The sequence below is a fragment of the Peromyscus leucopus genome, chromosome 4 (assembly GCF_004664715.2).
Source record: "Peromyscus leucopus breed LL Stock chromosome 4, UCI_PerLeu_2.1, whole genome shotgun sequence".
In the NCBI taxonomy this organism is placed as follows: Eukaryota; Metazoa; Chordata; class Mammalia; order Rodentia; family Cricetidae; genus Peromyscus; species Peromyscus leucopus.
Genome location: NC_051066.1, coordinates 109059772 through 109081720, shown reverse-complemented (window position 1 = coordinate 109081720; position 21949 = coordinate 109059772). Strand labels below are relative to the sequence as shown.

Here is a 21949-nt window from a genome sequence, read left to right as displayed (position 1 = left end):
ACCTACCTTTTGTTACAGTGTTGGGCTTGAACCCAGGGCCTTCCCAGGCAAGGTACCAGTGGAAGGGCAACCAAGTCCTGTTAAACTGGGGGACGGACTGTGTGCAGTCTTTCCTATCCTCCTTAAGTCCAGTCTGTGAAAGCATATAATCACCTGAGGTTGTTCTTAAGGCTCAAATTAAATTTGATGATTATAGACTTGAGGAGCATTTTATCAAGATCACTTTTAATTAATTTTATTTTATTTTTTATTTATTTAAACAGCATCTCTTTGTGTGATCCTGAATGGCCTGGAACTTGCTTTGTAGACCAGGTTGGGCTTGCACTCAGAGATTGCTTGGCTCTGGGATTAAAGTGCTGGGATTAACGGCCTGCATACTTACACTATCTTTAATAATTTCTTGTACACCCATTGGAACACTGCCATTAAGAGAAAAATCTAGGGACCACAAGAAATGGCTCAGTGGTTAAGAGCACTGGCTGCTCTTCAGAAGATCCAGGTTAGATTCCTAGCACTCACATGGTGGTTCTCAACCTAACTCTAGTTCCAGGGCATCTGATTCCCTCTTTGTCCTTCGTGGGAACTAGGCACACACATAGTGCAGACATATATTCAGACAAAACATTAAACATTAAGAAAATCTTTAAAAATCCATACATGTTAAGAAGAAAAAGATCCATTAAAAGAAAAATCTAGGCCGGGCGGTGGTGGCACACACCTTTAATCCTAGCACTCGGGAGGCAGAGCCAGGTGGATCTCTATGAGTTTGAGGCCAGCCTGGGCTACCAAGTGAGTTCCAGGAAAGGCACAAAGCTACATAGAGAAACCCTGTCTCAAAAAACAAAAACAAAAAAAAAAAAGAAAAAGAAAAAAGAAAAATCTGAAAGTATTATTTTAACAACGTTGACTTTATTTTTAAACCACCATTAGAACCACTCATCTGTTTGTCAGAAACTTTGGGTAACACTGGTGAGAAGTAGGCAGAAGGTAGAGAAAGCAGAGACCAGAGCCTCTGCAGCAAGGTGCTGATAGGTGGCGAGCAGATGAAACACATGGGATTTGGGCTGGGAGCGCTTGGAATTATTTCTTTGGAGTTACAAAAGCTGGCCGGCCAGAAGATGTAAACAGCTTTAGCTATTTGTTCATTTATTCAGCTTTTCGAGACAGGGTTTCTCTGTGTGGCCCAGGCTGTCCTGGAACTCACTACATAAACCAGGCTAGCTTCAAACTCTACCTCCTAAATGCTGGGATTAAAGGTGTGCACCACACTCACCTGACTTTTAGCTGTTAGTTTGGTCCTGTGACAACAGCTACCAAAACCAATACAGAATATAAGAAAACATTCAGCAGCTTCTCATAATTAGGCTTACAACCCTTATTTAATAGTCTTAGCCTTAGATATAATGGTCTGATGGCCCATCTTCTTTGATTACGCATTTCATCTTTCTTTCATGAAAAGCTACTATGCACTGACTTTTCTGAAACAGACTTTTAGCTCTAGTACAGATTATCAGCTCTTCTTGCCCTTGAACACTCTAGGCTGGGCAAGGTGTGTACAAGCCTTTAAACCCAGCACTTGGGAGGCTGAGGCAGGCAGCTCTCTGAGTTCCAGGACAGCCAGGGCTGTTACACACAGAAATCCTGTCTTGAAAGACAGACAGACACACACACAGAGCAGCAACTGATGAGATGGCTCCACGGATGAAGGTGTTTGCAGCGAAATCCCATCAACTGACTTCAATTCCCAGGACTACACAAGAACACTGTGGCCACCCACTGACGCCCTCCCCAATAAACAGAAAAATCCTTTAAAGGCAGACATCACCGTATTGAGCTGCAGATACAATTCAGTGTCCCAGGTTCAATTCACTACCTTATTATATTTATACTAACAGCTACCATTTGCTTCCTTCAAGTCAGGCTTTAATATTTTTACTATCCCACATTTCATTTCCATTTTGGATGTACTATTGGTTAAATGGCCATTGTAAAATATGAATATTTGTTCTATTTTGGCTACTCAATATACACTGCCATTTTTGTGTATGTATGTAGGTGTTCAGGGGTGGGGGGGAAGTTGATGCTGAGTGACCTCACCTTACTTTTTTGAGACTGGCTGTATTTATGAACTGGAGCTCCCTAGTTCAGGCTGGCTGGTGAGCTTCAGGGATCTGCCTCTGTCCTACCCCACCAGTGTCAGGGTTACAAATCCTCTGGCTTTACAAGAGGATCGACTCTCATGCTTGCACGTCAAGCTTCACCAACTAAGCCATTCCTCCAAGCGGATTCTTGGGTATGTTTGGTTGCTGTGGGATATTCCTTTACACTGTGTGAAGATATTAACTGTGATTGGTTTCATAAAAAGCTGAACAGGCAATAGCTAGGCAGGATGTTCAGGGCAGAGAGAACACTGGGAAGAAGGTGGGAGTCATGAGGAGATATAGAGCAAGCAGGATAGGTACTACAGAGATGAGATAATAAACCCATGAGGCAGAAAGTAAATGAATAGAAATGGGTTAATTTAAGTTATAAGAGCTAGTTAGAAGCAAGACTAAACTATGGTCAAGCTTTCATAATTAATAAGAAGTCTCCATGTCGTCTATTTGGGGACTGGCTGGCAGGACAGAAAGATCCACCTACATTTTGTTTTTCAATTTTTCATCCATCCAGTTTCCCAGAAGTTGAGTTTATTTCTAATCAGTGGCTCACAATGCCTGAGTGCTTACATGCTAAAGTGTTTGGTGGTTATAGATATAAAGGATGTTTTAGCTAGAGGTCCAGTTCCACTTGAAGCCTCTCAGACAATATGGTGAATTCTGACTTTATGGGTCCTGCCCCCTTGAAGCAGACCTCAGGAAACTCCCCAGAATGTAATCCAGCTTTTCAAACCAACCTTTCTTGTTGTGCTTTCTCTTAGGAGGCCGGAGGAAGAGCGTCCTTGCCACTGCCACGCTCTGCAGAGGCAGTTCTCAGCGCAGGAAGGGCAGCCATGAGACACAGAGGCAGGAGCGCTGTAGACACTGTGGCAGCAGGCTAGTTTTACAAACTACTCCTGGAAGATTTTCTCCTTTGTTTTAGTCATCAGCCTTCATACGATTCTGTAAATAAGTATTTTCCAGAAAGGACTTCTGCTTAAGTCAACAAATTTCTACTACTTCCAATGAGAAGTCAAGTCAGACCCACTACCCATAACCATGAAGGTTAGAAGCAAATAGTTTTTATTTGTGACTTAAAACATTTCAAAGTTTAATGTAAATAAACTTTCACCAGAACACATACTCATTTATTTATGTATTACCTGAATGTCTGATAGACACCTGATATACAAAACTATGAAATAGTAATAAAAATATAACAAGAAAAAGTATAAATAATGTTTATGTTATTTAGATAATATAACTAAATTACTTTTAGCCTTCTGGATAAATTGTGGATTATTAATGGACAACTTCACCACTTCTTAGCTGATCATAACTAACACTTTCTTCTGTTACAAGAGTTGTGTGTCATTTTTCAGAACTTTCATTTTCAGTTTTTGTAATTAAGATCATTTTGAGCTATTAATAAACCACAGGTGGCTCTGACTTGGTAAGTCTGTTACATAGTTTGAAGTTGGTAAATCTTTGGACCTTTTTTTAAGAGGTAACCCTGGTCATTCAGTGATCCAATGAAGTTTTCAAAATCGGCAACCTAGAAGCAAACATCCAGAGTCAGTCCATTCAGTAAAATGCCAAATATGACTTTTACATCAATCTCTAAACAGACATACACCCAACAAGTTTCCTAAACACTCCAAAGAGTAAAGAATCCTTTGTCTTAACCAAAACCCAACTTAGACTAGCTTTTGAAATTGCATGACCTTACATCTAAGCTTCCATTAGAACTCTGAAGTAGGAGCAGGTGGGATCACAATAATTCAACAGATGAGAAATCAGAGTCAACCCTCTGACTAGCACAGGACAGTCAGGAAAAGACAGAGCCCAAGTCTTCCTAGAAAAGTCCCTCTATCAAAAGGCCAAAAACCTTTGAGAAGTAACAACAACAAAAAAAAAATCTTAAAATTAAAAAGTGGTTTTGTTTGCTGGGTATGGTTCTGCTGACCATTAATCCCAGCACTTGGGAGGCAGAGACAGGTAGATCTCTTGAGTTCAAAGCCAGCCTGGTCTACAGAGTTCCATAGAACTCCAGTTTCCAAGAGAAACTGTCTTAATAAGGGCCCTCTGAAATTATTACAAAAAAAACTAGTAAGTATTTAGGTTATCGTACCTGAATGTTTAGTTCTTTGGAAATCTGACGAAGTTGATGAAATTGAAATATATTATTGTAAGTTCTCTCAGCAATGCTGTTGAGAGCAGAAATAAATCTTTTTGCTGTTGACCTGTTGCTCATTCCAGAGCCGTGCTGGGATCGCTCAAAATCCAGGTTCCCAAACTCATCTGAGTAAGTTCCTAGCATGCTTAAGGATGGAGAAGAAAGGATTATCTCATGTGGCATGGCTACAGACATTTTTGGAATGGGTTCCAAGTCATAATAGAAGTTTGGGAATAACTGTGAGATTTACTTAGCTACTTTGAAATTCAATATGATATATATTGACATAAATATATTTTGAACACAATTATTGCCTTTAAAAAAAAAAACAAAACTTTGAGGTAGGAGTGGTGGTACATTCCGGCAATCGCAGTGCTCGGGAGCTAAGGCACAAAACTTCTTTGAGTTTAAAAACCGCCTGAAATACATAACAAGTATCAACCCAGGTAGGGCAAAGGAAGATCATCTCTCAAAACACCAAAACAAATTTGCAAACAAGAAATGCAAAAATGTTGAGTTGAAAAACAATATTACCAATATCAAAAACATTCTTACTGATTAATAAAACTAAAATTTCTGAACAGAATATTTTTTGCTTTCCCAGGTAAACATGTATTATTAACTACCACAGCATCTACAAAGAAAAGATGTTTAAAAATACTCTAGGAGAGCTAGAGAAATGGTTAAGATCACAAGCTGCTCTTGCGAGGACCCAGGTTTAAGAGCACCCACATGGCAGTTCACAAGCACCTGTAACTCCATGGGATTCCATTCTCTCCTCTGGCCTCCGAAGGCACTGTATTCATGGTACAGAGATATGTGCAGGTAAATCTTTGTACACTGCAAATATGTATTACTCTCATTGGATAATTGTATTACTCTCTTTAGCTGACTGGCCAATAGCTGGACAGGTAGACGATAGGTGGGACTTACAGACGAAAACAGAGCATAAAGAAGAAAAAGAGAGGAGTCTCAGGAGTTGCAAGTAGACACAGAGAGAAACAAGATGAAACTGTCATGTTGAAAAAAGGTACTGTCACCGGGCGGTGGTAGCACATGCCTTTAATCCCAGCACTCGGTAGGTAAAGCCAGGTGAATCTTTGTGAGTTTGAGTCAAGCCTGGTCTACAAAGTGAGATCCAGGACAGCCTCCAAAGCTATACAAAGAAACCCTATCTCAAAAAAAAAAAAAACAACAACAAAAAAGGTACTGTCATGTGGCAGAGCATAGATAAGAAATATGGGTTAATTTAAGTTATAAGAACTAGTTGGTAACAAGCCTGAGCTATCAGCTGAGCATTTAATAATAAGTCTCTGTGTGGTTACTTGGGAACTGACTGGTGGGACAGAAAAGTCTGTCTACATATACCTATAAAAAAAATCTTAAAAATAAATACTTTAGGAATGAACTCAGCTCAGCTGACTTGCAGGGATGGCAGTCAGACACTAGTCCCACTTCTCTTCTGTTTTCTCTTATTTTTACAGTATCATCAAAAGAGGGAAATAGGCCGGGCGATGGTGGCGCACGCCTTTAATCCCAGCATTCAGGAAGCTGAGCCAGGTGGATCTCTGTGAGTTTGAGGCCAGCCTGGGCTACCAAGTGAGTTCCAGGAAAGGTGCAAAGCTACACAGAGAAACCCTGTCTCAAAAAACCAAAAAGATGGAAATAGGCATCTGACCTGAGTTTGGCTAGAGTCTGCAAACACCCATTACAAATGGAATCAACCACCCTATAATCCAGCTCTACTGCTGATTCCATCTGAACAATGGGACACATAAAATCCCATAGCCAGTTTAACAGGTGAAGTTTTTTACTCAGCAATTATCAGATAAGTATTGGTGACCTGTCAGGAAGTGGGCTCAGGGAGGTAAACAAATCTAACTAATCACTCTTCATTCTTAAGGAGTCCTTAGGAATGATCTTGAAAGGTCACAATCTGTTCCTTAAATAGGTAAGAAACTGTGCAAACAGAAATGTGCATCATTTAAGTAAGACAGGAGCACATGACAGAATAGTGCACATTATTTACTACCTTCAAGCTTAATCCACCTGAATGATATAGTAAATTAATGTTCCTTTAATGTCAGAAATGCCTTGAGTTATTGACATGGTAATTATACTTGTTTAACACAGGCATCCTCCTAGTAACCCAAGCCTTGGGAATTATCCTTATTCCATTTTACAGATGAAGACGGTTTTAGCAAGTAAGGATAAATGACTTTCTAAATGTTACACTACTAATGAATGATACCTGAATTTTAATCCATGCTTCCTTGCTTCCATTTGAAAAAGAGATAGGTAAAATATGTGACATACTCCCCTGAAATGGAAAAATCTCACAGCAACCTAGTCTCTCTACTCTTTGTAGAATATTTTTAATTGTGTAAGACTACTCACATAAATTGTTTACTAAATAAAAACATTTACTTTTCAAAAAATGTCCAACTATGTACTATGCTAACTCAGATGAATTATGTCATGGTTCAGATTTTTCTTGCTCAGGTTTCTGCTTCCCAGTTAAAAATGTAATTTCACAGGATAACACATTAATGGTGGTTTCAATGAAGCAGAACAGATAGGAACTATAAAAGGGCAAACTTTTTTAAAGAGTGTACTTTAATTAATGAATTAATGAAGTAGTTTAATATCACATGCTAGCCATGAGTGTGGGCCCTGGAAAGATGCTGGTAAACACGATAAGGTCCTTGCTCTCATACAAGAAAGCATGTTAGTCTAACAGATCTGAACTTGATGTGTCTAGCCAGCTCTCAATCTCTGATAATGCTAGGTAATCCTAACCACTTGATCAAACTATTCTCTCTCATTGTTGCTGACACACTGAATTAAAGAAAAGGTTCTCTTCCACAGACTGCCTATAAAAGCAGGTAACAAGCTGCAGGTTATTGCTCAACTTTAGGGGGCAGCAGGGTGCCCTTCTACTCATAAGCAGAGGGAAGAAACCACAGGTAGAGCAGAACCATAGTGAACATAAGCAAAACAATGTGAAGCCTCCCTACTGGGAGAGAGAGAGTAATCATTGGCACCACACTCCTGAACAATTAATTACAAGAACAGTAGACTGCTAGACCTAAAACGTCTTTGTGACTTCTGTTCTGTGTAGTAGTATTTCTCATCGGGACCACCAGCTCACAAATATCAACATGGAGACTTCTTATTAATTATGAAAGCTTAGCCATTAGCTTAGGCTTCTCCCACTAGCTCATATAACTTAAATTAAGCTACTTTTATTAATCTATGTTCTTCCCTGTGACTCGGTTACCTCTACTCTGTACCGTATGTCTGACCTCTTCAGTGTCTCCCTGGTGTCTCTCTAGCATAATCTGTATGCCTAGATTCCTCCTCCCCTTCCTCTCTCTTCCCAGAAATGCTGCCCATCCTTCCCTGCCTAGCTATTGGCCATTCAGCTCTTTATTACACCAATCACAGCAATACATCTTCACGCAGTGTACAAATATCCCACAACAGATCTGATCTCAGTTTATGGCATGAGTCAGAGAAAGAGCAGCCTTTAACATCATCAAATCTGGCAGACAGTAGTGTCCACCAACATGCACTAAATTACCACTAACAGAACACTATTATTGTGTGTACACATGCCACAGCACAAGTGTGGAAGTCAACTCTGTGGAGTTGGTTCTCCTTCCACATTTATATTGTTTCCAGGAGTCAAATCATCAGATTTGCATGCCAAGTACTTTCATTGCACTGAGCCACCTTGCGGCCTGTGGTATAACTTGTCGGGCAGCCTGAAGTTGGACTATAAAACCCTTGTTCTTCAACTGTATAGAACTGTTATTCAGGGTCAGAGAGGAACTGGCAAAGCACCCTGATTCTGACATGAAGCAAATTCAATAGCTACATAATTTACCCTGAAGAAATAGAAATTACCTATCAAAAACACCAAAAGGAAGGAAGGAAAGACAGAGAGGGGAGGAGATAGGGAGAAAGGAGGAAGGGAAGGAGGGAGTGAGGATGGGAGTAGGGAGGTGAGAAAGAAAAAGAGAAAGGGAAAAGACAGCTCCTACAAAAATTAGGGGGCCAGCAAGATGACTGAGCAGATGAAGGCGTTTGCCAGGGCTGACAAGGTCGGTTCAATCCCTGGGACACACACAGAGGAAGGAAAACACTGACTTTGGCTGTCCTCTGATGTCCACACGTGTGTGCGTGTGTGCACTGCCCCCCATATATGTAAAATCAGCGTCAATCTTACCTATGTTTCATAATTTCAATTATATCTTCAGCATCTTCTTTAGTTGCTTCCTCTCTCAACTCTAACCTTGCTCGTGCCTATGAAAGAAAACAACTATTTTACAATAAATGATAAACACTGTCACCATTATCTGTGTAAGTGTGTTGTATCTAAGCTTAATTATTCACTGCATGGGGAGGGCTGGGAGTGAATATGATCAAAATACGTTGTATGCATGTGTGCAATTCTCAAAGAATAAAAATGTCTTTAAAAATTAGAGAAGTGTACAAATAGCTTAAAATACAGCCAAAATTCATTTTTACCTATTAACATTTTTTCCTGAGTGTTCATTTCATGAGGTTTGGCTATGAAAATGTGTTTCTGTCCTTGCCTTTTATTTTCAGGAAATCAGTTTATTTGAATTAAAATACCGGAGGAGTCAATCATATTTCAGGATCAAAAGAACTTTAGCATTCGTTGCGGCTAATTTTAACTGCAGCAGTACTGGGAGCACCACACACTGTGACAAAAAGTGCTGCTCTAGAAAGGCTGCCTACGCCTCCAGACCTGTCACACAATCAAATCACCGAGTCAAAACACTCAACATATTCCATGTTCCCATATGCTCAACTTGGATGCCCAGGATTCTAGGTAATCGAACTATTTTTCAGACACTCCAGGAATCTAAGGAGTCATTAAAAAAAATTGACATTGTTTGGCATAACTGGTCCTATACTTAGAAAGAAATCTGTAGCTTTGATATGTTACAAAAGTGACTTAATCTTCCAAAAACCCTTTTATTCATCCTTTTTCAAAAAAATTTTTAATGTCTCCTAGACAAAAGAGATCACACACACACACGCACACACGCACGCACGCACGCACGCACAAAACCTCTTTTACAGTGCTGGAGACTGAACCTAGGGCTTGCACATGCTAAGCAAACACTCAAGACCACTGAACTCCTCTGATGATTTTTGAGACATGTCTCATATTAAGTAACCTAGTCTGGCCTTGGACTCACTCTGTAGTCCAGGCAGGCCTTCAATTTGCAATCCTCCTGCCTCAGCATCCTGAGTAACTGAGCTTACAGGTTTGTGTCATCAGGCTAAGCTCCTCCCCTCTTCCTCCAGCCACAAAAAGCATGAATTTTGGAAATGCAAACCTCTGTCAGACGGATCAAAGACTCCAGCTGCCTGGTGGTGATGGGTGAGCTGCTCATGCGCTGGCTCTGCTTGCGGAGCTCCAGGTAGAAGTCCTGAAGAGCCTGAGCAGCTTCTGTGGACAGTCTGGGGTGGACGTAGCGCCGTGCATAACCAACGTACTTCCTCAACAGCTGATGTGGAATCGGATCTGTCTTCTCTCCAGGAGCCACCTAGAGTAGGATTTAAAAAAAAAAAAAAAAAGCTAATAAAGTTACCTTGTTTAGGTTACTAAAAAGTTCCAAAAGTCTCCCCAAATAAACCAAACACTATGGTCACAGCTCTCAAGCCAATTGCCTTAGCACCGATTCTCCACCTTCCCGATACTGCGACCCTTCAATACAGTTCCTCATGTTGTGGAGACAACTATAAAATTATTTTATTGCTACTTCATTACTAATTTTGCAACTGTTAAGAACTGTAATGTAAATTTCTGATATGCAGGACATCTGATAGCCAATCCCCAAGGGGTCGGGACTCACAGTTTGAGAACCACTGGTTTAGATGATTCCAAAGCATCATGGAATGAACTAAATGATTAAGAAGCAGGTGTACCTTTAATCTTTCGGACAGTGGCTTCTCAGAAACCACTTCAAGTACAGAAGTGTTGGAATCCTGACTGAGCGCACGAGCCACTGTGGCACCGCTAACGGCTCTCTGCTTCCCAGCTCTTATTGCGATCACGTGTTCAGAAAGCAAGTGGTCCTGCTGCTCATTCGGCGTATCTAACAAGATAAAGACCAAATCGAATCTGGACAGTAGGGCACTACCCATCCTAGGAAGCAGGGAAGAAAGAAGCAGCAATGTTTGGAACGGAAACAGAAAAACCTAAGGAACTATTCAGAAGTAAACAACAGTCAAGCTTTAAGTTAAGGAAATAAGCTTTCAGTATAGCTACACGTTCCACCTCCCCACCACACAGCGAAGCCACTGAGATCTGCATGCGATTGGCAATGCTCAGGTACACACAGGCTATCAGTGCCTTCAGAGCTCTTTTCTACGACGGTTTTCTTTTTTGCCTGCACGTGTGTCTATGCACCAGAGGCATGCCTGGTGCCTGTGGAAGTCAGAAGAGAATGTTGGATGCCCTGGACCTGGAATTAAGGATGGTTGTGAGCTGCTATGTGAGTGCTGGGAACCAAGCCCAGGTCCTCTGCAAGAGCAACAAGTGTCCTTAATTGCTGCGCCATCACTCCAGTCCTGCTTCTATAGCTTGTCTCATCAAAACACTGTCTCTCAAGTACTCATGTCCCACTTAAACGCAAAATCTTACTTTTGTAAAAAGAGCATCTATATGCCCCTAAGAATAACAGAGTAAAGATTTAGGCATCATACTGAACCCATCAATCAGGAGGAGTTTCTATTTGTAAAAAAAAAAAAAAAAAAAAGCAATCTAAAGTGTTTAAAGATTTTGATGAAACCACCAAAGAAGGCTTGTGCTAAAAACAACCAAGTCCACTGTAGGTTTTGTTCAACAAGATTATACAGACTTTATAATATAGAATTTCATTATTTTACTAGGAAAATCCAAGAATAGAAGAGTGACTTTGTTGGAGGCAGGGATAAAGACACCCCAAATCTCCAAGCGCAACTGTGTTTTATTTTTTACTTTTAAATTTTTTCTTTGTGTGCATGTGCAAGCACACCATGAAGCACATGTGGAACTTACGGGAGTTGGTTATGAACTGAAGTTTTACCCATTGATCTTGCTGGCCTGACAATCTCTATTTTAGATGCTTAAATTTATTATTACAAATTATTTATGGTTTTCCGAGACAGGGTGTCTCTGTATAGCCCTAGCTGTCCTGGAACTAGCTCTATAGACCAGGCTGGCCTTGAACTCATAGAGATCCACCTGCCTCTGCCTCCAGAGAGCTGGGATTAAAGGTGCACCACTACCACCTGGTAACAATTTTTATTATTTTTATATATCTATTTAAATAGCATTTTTGGTTGTTTTTTTTTTTTTTTTGACAGGGTCTCACTATGCCAAGTGAGGCTGGCCTTGAACTCATGGAAAATCCACTTGTCTCTGCCGTGAAAGTGCTGGGATTAAGTGCATGTGCCACCACACTTGGCTCAAGATGTATAAATTGTTAACATTTGCTGTATCGCATGCCTGTAGCGTGTAAAGACTAGAGAAGATAGAAAAGAGAGCAAAGATAGCCCATGAATTTAGGACCAGCACTGCGCAACACAGTGAGATTCCTCATCTCAGGAACAAGGGGGATAGGGAGGGGCTAGAGAGGCGGCTCAGCATCCACAGGCAGATCACAACCAGCTGTGACTCCATCTCCATGGGGATCCAACGCTCTCTTCTGACACACAGGCAAAACACCAATACACATAAAATAAAAATAAATCTTTAAGAAAAAGTAAATTTAAAAAGAAGAGAGAAAGAAACAAGCTGTCTCCATCTACACATAAGGCCCTAGTCTTTCCTGAGGTACTCTCTTCTCACTTGTATCAGTTAAGTCTGTTTTTCTTTTATACACATTGTGTTCCCCTGCACAAAATGAATTAGAAAAGGAAGCACAAGCCAGGCATGGTGGTTCATACTTTTAATTCTAGCACTTGGGAGGCAAAGGCAGGCTGATCTCTGTGAGTTCAAGGCCAGCCTGGTCCTCAGAGCAAGTTCCAGGCCAAGGCTACACAGAGAAACCCTGTCTCAGGAGAAAAAAAAAAAAAGGAAGCACAAACTCAAAGCAAACCTTGTTCTTGAAAAGGCCTTCTTACTCAGCTAAGCAGACAGGGTCCTTTATCAGGGTCTGCAAAGTCACTTGCTTCTCACTGCTGCTCCCACTGTTCAGTCTTACTGAGGTTTAAACCATTTCTGATTTTTGATGGTGATAAAGCTGCATTACACATCCTACAAACACATCTATGGAGTTGTTAACTACGATCAGGATTTCCTAAGCATAGAGTGGCTAGAATAAACACAATGTACATAATCATACAAGGTTTCAACATGTGGAGCACGTGAGGATTCTTTCTCACTCCTTAACACTGATTACTGCATCTAAAACCTTTGCCAGTCTGGTAGGCTCTCTGTGGTACCTCAGTTTTTCAGGACTTAAGCACATTTCTGCAAATTTACTGGAAACCTGTAACTTCCATGGCTACACACTGAATATTCTCAATTATCTTTTCCTTACTGACTCACAGTACACAGAGACTTACTTTAAATTCTCAGAAACTGTTTTGGCTTTATTGTAGTGTCCTCCAACTGGATTTGCAGCAGCAATAATAGAAGTTCTTGCAGGGAGGCTGCAAACCACACCAGCTTTAGCAAGGCTAATACTCTGCTGTTCCATGGCTTCTAACAAGGCTTGATGTTGGTTCCCCATCTTATCAAATTCATCTATTCCACAAATGCCTACACACACAGGAGGAAAACAGACAAAAACATCTTTTTGTAAGGCAAAAGTTACTGCACAGGGATTATTTCCACCTGTTTCTAGTATGTAAAATTATCAAATGTTAGCCTGGCAGCCTGACAGCTAAGTGCCCTTATTTGCATTATTTCCTTCACCTGAGACCTTCGGAAAGGCTCTGCCACTTCCGATGTTCCGATCTGCTGCAGAAGATATTTGCTGACTATCAGTTGTACACGGATGCCATGTTCCAGGCATGTAGAACAGCACCAGAAAGATAAAATCCCCTTGCCTTTGGGAAGCTTACATTTTATGCGGCCAGCAAGAGGCAGCCAAGTAAAAACATGGTGATAGCTGCTGGAAGAAAGGTGGTCATGTTAATGAGAACAGATTCTGCTGCAGAAAGCGGCCAAGATGGAGTCAAATAAAGAAAACTAAGTCACAGCTCTAAATTCATGGGGCAATCCTTCTAGAGCACAAGATGGCATCCACTGTCTTTCCTGTTCAAGGTAACTAGAATGATTTTGAGCTAAGTAGCAGAAATGCTCAATAGGTGGGTACTCACTGTACACACACACACTAAGCAATGGGAACGAGGTAGCCCACAGGACAGTCCACTCCTGCTCCACAGGAACTTACCATAAAACTCCAAAACAAATGACCACAAATGTGACAGGGTCATCAAGTGGGAGGTGTAGAAACCATCCATATTTTATGATTATTTAACTTTGACATCTATTTGCTGTAAGATTGTGAAAACAAACCAGCTTCAATTGCATAACAGAAATAAAAATGATAGCACTGTGTGTTCAATTATTATTTGACACTCACTGTCAATCCACTGGCTAGGACAGTGCTGTCCAAATGGCTCTCAAACTAATTCACTGAAATGAAGAAATTAAGCTGAGGTGGGTGTCACGTGCCTCTAACTCCAGCACTTAGGTGGCAGAGGCTGGAGGATTACCTCCTGAGGGAACCTGACTTACACAGCAAGCCCACTGTTTCAACAAGAAAAGGAGGTTTGGCTTTGTTTTGTTTTGTTTTTAGGGTTTTTCGAGACGGAGTTTATCTGTGTAACAGTCCTGACTGTCCTGGAACTTGCTTTTATAGACCAGGCTGGCCTCAAACTCACAGAGATCTACCTGCCTCTGCCTCTCAAGTGCTGGGATCAAAGGCGTGCGCCACCACTGCCTGGCTGAAGTTTTTTAAGTTTTTAAGCCCCAGAATTATTAATCCCTTTTGTCTCTTACCTTGGTCACCAAGTACCAGGGCACCAGCTTCCAAAGCAAAATCTCCAGAGGAACTGTCTTTTGAAAGAGTTACAGTCAGCCCAGAGCTGGTGGTGGTATTTCCACAGACATACACACCACGAGGCGCCACATTGCATGCTGCCTATTAAAAACAAAAGGTTTAACAGGATCACTCAGGTTTGCTGCCATGAAGCATGAGAACCTAAGTTCAGATGCCCAGCTCCCTTGTAAAGCTGGACAAAGCGGTGCAACATTCATAATCCCAGAGCTTCAGGAGTGGAAACAGGCAGACTTGCTAGCCAGACAGTCTACCCAAGTCAACAAGCTCCCAAGTTCAGGGAGAGACCCCGGCTCAAAGAGGAGGATGCAGAGTAAAAAAGGAAGACACCTCACATCAACTGACTGCCTCCACACAACACACACACACACACACACACACACACACACACACACACACACACACACACACACTGGGGGTGATGCATATGTTAAGTCAGTGCTCTATCCCTGAAGTCTCTTTTGTTTTTGATGGATATTTGTGGTGTGTACCACAAATGTGTTGGTTCCCATAGAAACCAGAATCGGTACTGGATCTCCTGAAGATGGAATCACAGGTGATTCGGAGTCACCTGACAAGGGTGCTGAGAACCAAACTTGGGTCCTCTGAAAGAGCAGCAAATGTTCTCAACTGCTGAGCCACTCTCCCATACCCCCCACACCCCCAGTCAGGGTCTCATGACAGCTGAGGCTGCCATCCTCAAATTCACTATGTGGTCCAGAGGATGACCCTCAAGTGTTGGTTTTATAAGGGTACACTACCAAGGGTTCTGTGTGTGACAAGCAAGCAGTCTATCAACTGAGCTACATTCTTTGGCCTCCCTGTTAGTCTTTTCTGAGAAGTTTCACAACTCTCTAAGAGTGGGGTGGATTACTAAGTGGGAAGTAGGAATATAAATGTTAAGTGGTTCCTGACAGTGCTGGTCTAATTTTTAAAAAAAAAAAAAAAAAAAAAAACCAGCATGGACTTTAATATTACAGCTTTTTAAAAATTGTATTGTTTTGGGAGTGAGTGTGTGTGTGTGTGTGTGTGTGTGTGTGTGTGTGTGTGTGTGTGTGTGTGATGTCCTTCTCTATCACCCTCCACTTTCGTTGGTGGTGGCATATGTGTGTGTTGTGGGTATGTGCATGTGGTCACTGTCTTCCTCCATCACTCTCTACTGTTTTGAGACAGAGTTGCTCACTGAACCAGAAGTTTACCATTATCAGTGAGGCTGTGATCAGTGAGCTCTTGGGGTTGACCCCACCAGCCTTAGGGTTACAGGCATGTGCAGCCATACCCAGCTTTTTACATGGGTGCTGCTCTTAGCCACTGAGTCAACTCCCCAGCCTGACCAAGGATTTTAAAAGCATCATTCTAGGTTTAAAATAGAATTAACAATGTCATTGCTTGGTATTAAATTTTTCTCAGGACCAATAAATATATTCTGGAACTGTTTATTTACCAAGAGGAACTTGCAAGTTAAAAAAAAAAGTTCCAGAAAAAAACTGTTTAACACTGTGAACAACACATATAAATAAAATTTTCAGATATATACAACCAGACACCATGAAGGTTAAAGCAGGCTTCTACCTATTAACACCAACTCAAAAGTTACAAACACAGAATGCTACCAACTACAGAAGAAAGCTTCAACAGTTCAGATCCCTGGTTGTACCATTTCCTTTTTAAAAATATTTATTTATGCCTTTAATCCCAGCATTCAAGAGGCAGAGGCAGGTGGATCTTTGTGAGTTCGAGGCCAGCATGGTCTACAAAGAGAGTTCCAGGACAGCCAGGGCTACATACACACACACACACACACACACACACACACACACACACACATGCTGTTTCAAAAAATAATATATAATGTGTGTATGTATGTATATGTGTGTGTGTGTGTGTGTGTGTTTTACATGAATGTATTTTACTACATGTGTAGTGCTTGTGGAGGCCAGAAGAGGGCGTCATATCCACTAGAACCAGAGACATAGATAGTTGTGATCTACTATGTGGGTACTGGAAACCAAATCCAGGTCCTCTACAAGAGTACCAAGTGCTTTTAACCACTGAGCCATCTCTTCAGCCTCTGCTTTCACTTTTACTATAAACTTTGTTTCATTTATAACTAGGTAATTCTTGCCTCAGATATCAGGCTGTTGCAAGGGCTCAGAACAGATTAAAGTAGGATCTTCTGGCCATAGACCCAAACAAGGATGCAATGTTTTAAAGGAATTAAAAAGCCTGGTTTAATATTCAACCACAGGGAATAGAGATGACACATGGCAAAATCAAAGCAGTCCTGTTTCACATCAGGACCACCTCTAGGAACACTACATATATATAAGCACTAGCTTCAGGCTGCCTATACTATCTTCAAAGAGTTTCAAAGACAACTATGATATACATCCAGAGCGCTCAACTGCTAGACAAAGATTCATCAGCACGGGACTGACTGCAAGAAGGAGGGAGTTTGGGAGCATCCTTAAGAAGGACACTGCTGGGTATCACTCTGAGAAAACCACAAGCTTTCTAACAAACAGTACCTTCTAGAGCAATCATGACCCAAGAGGGACACACCATCAGGCTCTGGCTCAGAGAGACAGAATCTTCTTTGGTGGCTAGTAACTGGTCAGAAAAGTTGTTTTGCTTTGGATTCAGAGAAATGGTGGCGATATACAGAGATTCCTTACCTTTACCAGAATATTCTGAAGCCCTAACAAGATGCTTAAGTACTTGTATGGAAGGAATACACAACATAGCTTTACTTCCTTCACTATTCTGTTCATTGTTGTAGTCACATCACAACAGACTAGCAAAGCATTGCTAGGTGTAATAATGGCATAAGGAAAATAGCATTTCATCAGTTCATATCGCAACAGACCAGGATGCCTATGTGGTTCGTGTGGCAGGAAGCTAGCTTGATGTGAAAATAGGGCCAGATACACAACGTATTACTCACACAAACTCCAATTCCTCTGCAACCCAAACATGCTATGTGCTGAGACATGCCACCTGTCAATTATGCATGTATTATATAAGCAAAAGGCAAAATACTAAATAACCAATTTTCTACCTGCAGCATCTGACTCTTTCCCAAGCCTGGATCTCCAACAATCAGGATGTGTGGGTCTCCTCGAATGGGAATCCTGTTTTTGTCATCTGCGTACTTCTGGCTACCGCCAAAGAGTGCTAACATCAAACCTGCTTTAACGAGCTTGTGTGGAAGAAGGGAACAAAAAAGGAAAACATCAAGATGACTAGCAAGAAGCGTTCCTGCATGGTTAGAGCATGACTTGTCTGTCTGGAGATGAGTTCCCCTTCGCAGTGCTGATGCAGCCCAAGGCTTGGTGCCTAATTAGTCAGATGCTCTATCCCTAAGCTATACCGCCAGCTAGGATACTTTTAAACATAACTGGACTTTACTATTATTATTTTTACAATGAAGTCAAAAAACAAAGCCAGACATGTCTCAAAAAACAAAAACATGCCGGGCGTGGTGGCGCACGCCTTTAATCCAGCACTTGGAGCAGAGCAGAGATCTTTGTGAGTTCGAGGCCAGCTGGCTACAAGTAGCTCCAGGAAAGCGCAAAGCTACACAGAGAAACCCTGTCTCGAAAAAACCAAAAAAAAAAAAAAAAAATCTAGAAACAAACTTCTATAACATAAATGATTAAAAACGAAGACTAAAAGTAAATAAATCAGTGTGGTATCTTAGAAATTGCTAAGAGCAACTTTGTATGGCAACAATCCATTCCCAAGTGAGAAGCACCTATTGGAGCCTACTTTAACTTGGTGTCTGTCTAATTACTTTGTCTATTTGTCATAGGTGTCCATTCCCAGGAACTGTCAACAGGTCCAGGGGGCCATTATTTGCCTCCCACATAATCAACTTATAGAGAATGATGATTCATATTAAAATATTAATAACTGGTAAGAGACTCTCATTACTTTTTCATATTAGTATTGCCAACATGATGTGCTTGTTGAATGAAGGTCAAGTAATATACTTACTTCATGACCAAAAATGACAGGACAAAGTGAGCTGAAAAATAGAATACAATTTATAAATTCTAACTTAAATTTCATAAGTTCATTAGAAGATCTACTTTACAATTTGCTTAATTTCCTTTACTTAGTGTATAAAAGGACACCAAGTAAACCCTCAAGTTTTATTTTTTTTTTTTTTTTTTTTTTTTTGAAATTTCTCTTTATTTGCTTTTAACTCACTTGTACCAGTGCCTCAACCACAGAGACCACCTGCCCCCGAGCATAAAGCTCACCACCCCCTCAAGTTTTATTCTTACTGTAAACTTTATTAAAATCTTATTTAATCTATAAAGGGAAGAATAATTTAAAATCCATGCCTCTGAGGGGGTGCTTGCAAAACATCTTAAAGTAACTCAATATACAGCTAATCTTACAGAATTAACACTTAAAATGCACTACTTTCAGGTTTCCCACATTCCTGAACTCCTTGTTTTATTTGAACATATCTTTAGACCTGTGTAGTCAAGTCACCAAAAGGACACTCATGAGTGAGCTCAGCACAAAGGTTAGTATTTTAAGGTGGTATAAAACCTCATTTCTTTTCAGTTCAATTCAAAAGGGTCAGATGAAAATGTGAATATAAGGAAATAGCTCTACAAGGGCTGGAGAGATGACTCGGCCTATACAGCGTTGGCTGCCAAAGATTAAGGATTTCAGACTCCTGAACCATGTTAAAAAACCAAGTATAAGCTGGGTGCTGGGGGCACACGCCTTTAATCCCAGCACTCTGGAGGCAGAGGCAGGCAAATCTCTGAGTTCGAGGTCAGCCTGGTCTACAGAATGAGTTCCAGGACAGCCAGGGCTACACAGAGAAACCCTGTCTCAAAAGAAACAAACAAACAATGCCCCCCCACAAAAAAACAACAAAACAAACAAACAAACAACAACCACAACCCACCACAGGTATAGTGGAAAGCTGCAATGCTAGCACTGTGGAGGCGGAGACAGTAGGGATCCCTGGTGCTCAGTGCCCAGCCTAGCCAACCTCTAAGCTCCAGGCTCACTGAGAGACTGGCGCAAAATGTAAAATGCTTAGCAATAGAGAAACACAAGGAACATACCTGATGTCCACATAACGCATGTGCACACACACTCACACACACACACATAGTATTTGCATGTGTCCATTTTGTAAGTAAGGAACAAATCAAAATGGACAGGGTAGTAGCCAGGAGTAAAGTGTGAATCTTCCTCCTGTTTCAATAAATGTAAACAGAACCTGGAGCCCCTTGAACTAATCTTTACCATGTGCTGGTCTAACTGCCACCTGCTTCCTCCCTAGCACTTGTGCCTGCCTATCGCAGACTTTTCTATGGCCACAGAAGCATCCTCAGTAGACACAGGACAGGACAGAAGCGCTGGGCTGCTCCTCCAATCTAGGTCCCCAGGAGGCCTTCTCATCAGGGCACCACAGCCCGGCTGCCATCCCTTGTCTGTTTCTCCTGCCTTTCTGCTACTTCTGAGCTCTTCTCCCAAATAAATGGCACTTAACCAAACTGTTGCTTCCAAAGAATCTAAACCAAAACATAACTTGCTGTATATTGACAATTCTAATACTATCTTCTCTGTCTGTGCTCCTCCATTTGTTATCTAGTACAGGTCAGTAAACTAAAGGTCCAGGATGTAGACTGTACTGACTCAGTCTCTAGCACTCAACTTGTGGTGGGGAAAGCAACCACTAACAACATGCCCATCAAGCCGGTGGGTGTGTTTCACTAAAAACTTCCTAAAAACTAGCCTGCCTACTTTGCCAATCTGCTAGATTAATAAAGTGAAAGAGAATTCCTTGAAGAACTTTAGTTTGAATGATGAAATCACCAACACGAAGACAGAAGGAAAGGAAGACAAGCTGATGAGTAGTGCAGAAGGGCCACTAAGCGGCTGCCTCACTTACAGCCCTAAGAGGAATGGCAGGCGTCTGCGCCCAACCCGGCTGCTCCTGGGCACTGCCTGCTCAGACAGCTCCTGGGTGGCTCACACATGCCGACCCTATCACAGCACTAGCTTCCCGAGTAGGTCAGGGTGGCTATTGGGTGGGAAACTCCGAGAGTTTAAGGACAAGAACTCAAGTAACTCAAAACTTCCCTCAGTTGGCAAACTGACATACAAAAAGCAGAAAGAAGACTCAACTCTGGAGCCCAAAGCCTTGATCAATTTCTTCATGGAACTCATTCCAAGTCTCCTTCCTTCACCTCTCCAACGTAACCTTTTATGCAGTCTCCTGATTTTCCTCATTTCTTCAAAATTACCCCCAAATTGCCAGAATGCCAAAAGCATACTACATCAAGTATGGTGAGTATATTACAAACTAATAACAACACGGCAAACTTCTGCGTGAGAGTCATCCTTTACGCTAGGTATCATTTTTCCTAAAAAGGCCTCAGTATAAACACCCCTTGCCATGTCACATCTTTTGTTGCTACTATTCACTTCTGTCACACAGTGCAAAGGCAGCTAGGATATCATGTAAGTGACTGACTGTGGCTCTGTTCCAATAAAGCTTTATTTATGGACACTGAAACCTGAATTTCATATAATTTTGTGTAATGAAGTACTCTTCAGTCTATGGCCATACCACCCTGAACACGCCCGATCTCGTCTGAAGTACTCTTCACTTTTTTTTTTAACCATTCAAAACCACAAAAGCCCTCGCAAGTCCTGGAACAAAGACAGCGAGCTACATGCGGCCTATGGACTCAAGGTTGCTGACCGTTTTGACTATTTTGACAATAACCAAGAGCTCGCTGACATGCACATCCACACAAAGCCTCGGGCCACTGAGACGTACTTGACTAGGAGCTTCAGCAGGTTCTCTTCAGCCTGGATCTCTTGGATGGCATACAGGTCTTTAAGTGAGAACTCCATCAACGTCCCATGCTGAGAACCGTCCTCTGCAGTCTGCGCTGTCTGTCCTTTGCTATTGCTAACAGAATTTGCTTCAATGTACAAAAGGAACATGCACTTATCATTCTTATTCCGAGAACCTGAAAATCCAAAATATTAAATGTATTGTTTTCATTTTCTATACAACAACTTGACTGTTAAACAAGATTTATGACTCAGTGACTTTATTTACTCATTCACTTGAGACTTGTTAGAGACAAGGCCTCAAGACTAACTTCAAACTGTGACAATCCTTCTACCTCAGCTTCCTGAGGACTAGGACACTTCATCTTACATAGAAACACAGAATTCCTAAATTATTTGAGATGCAGAAGTATCTTATACAGAGAAAAAAAGCTAACATCTAACATACCATTGGTGAGAAACAGTCATGAAGAAAGTTACAACATACCTTCTTCGGTATTTGAGACTTTGACAATTCCAGTGATAGTCACTGTATCTCCTGGGACACAACTATCTACAAGATCATGAACAAGTTCACACTCTATTGTTCGAGGGATCCGGCCCGCTTCTCTCTGTGCGTCAGACATCAGCTCCTGTATCCTAAGGCATTCAACAGTTTTCAGTTAGGACACATCTTACGTTCAGTTGTCTCTTCAACACAGTGA

The 21949-nt window shown here is 41.3% G+C and overlaps 1 protein-coding gene across 2 annotated transcripts in view; it reads right to left on the bottom strand.

The window, feature by feature from the left end:
• Positions 1–2641: 2641 nt before the first annotated feature.
• The window catches only part of Mcm8 (minichromosome maintenance 8 homologous recombination repair factor), a 29129-nt gene continuing 9821 nt past the window's right edge, over positions 2642–21949 (bottom strand). Inside the window, exons 9-19 of one of the 2 annotated variants that reach the window (XM_028878636.2) lie at positions 21733–21884; positions 21226–21421; positions 18402–18432; positions 17464–17604; positions 14348–14489; positions 12904–13099; positions 10279–10498; positions 9687–9896; positions 8543–8619; positions 4267–4456; positions 2642–3690 (exon numbers count right to left, since the gene is read on the bottom strand). In XM_028878636.2, coding sequence (XP_028734469.1) covers positions 3598–3690; positions 4267–4456; positions 8543–8619; positions 9687–9896; positions 10279–10498; positions 12904–13099; positions 14348–14489; positions 17464–17604; positions 18402–18432; positions 21226–21421; positions 21733–21884 — 1648 coding nt within the window. In that variant the 3' untranslated portion in view covers positions 2642–3597. The remainder of the gene's footprint in view (positions 3691–4266; positions 4457–8542; positions 8620–9686; positions 9897–10278; positions 10499–12903; positions 13100–14347; positions 14490–17463; positions 17605–18401; positions 18433–21225; positions 21422–21732; positions 21885–21949) is intronic. The other variant, XM_037205235.1, reaches the window with a different exon arrangement.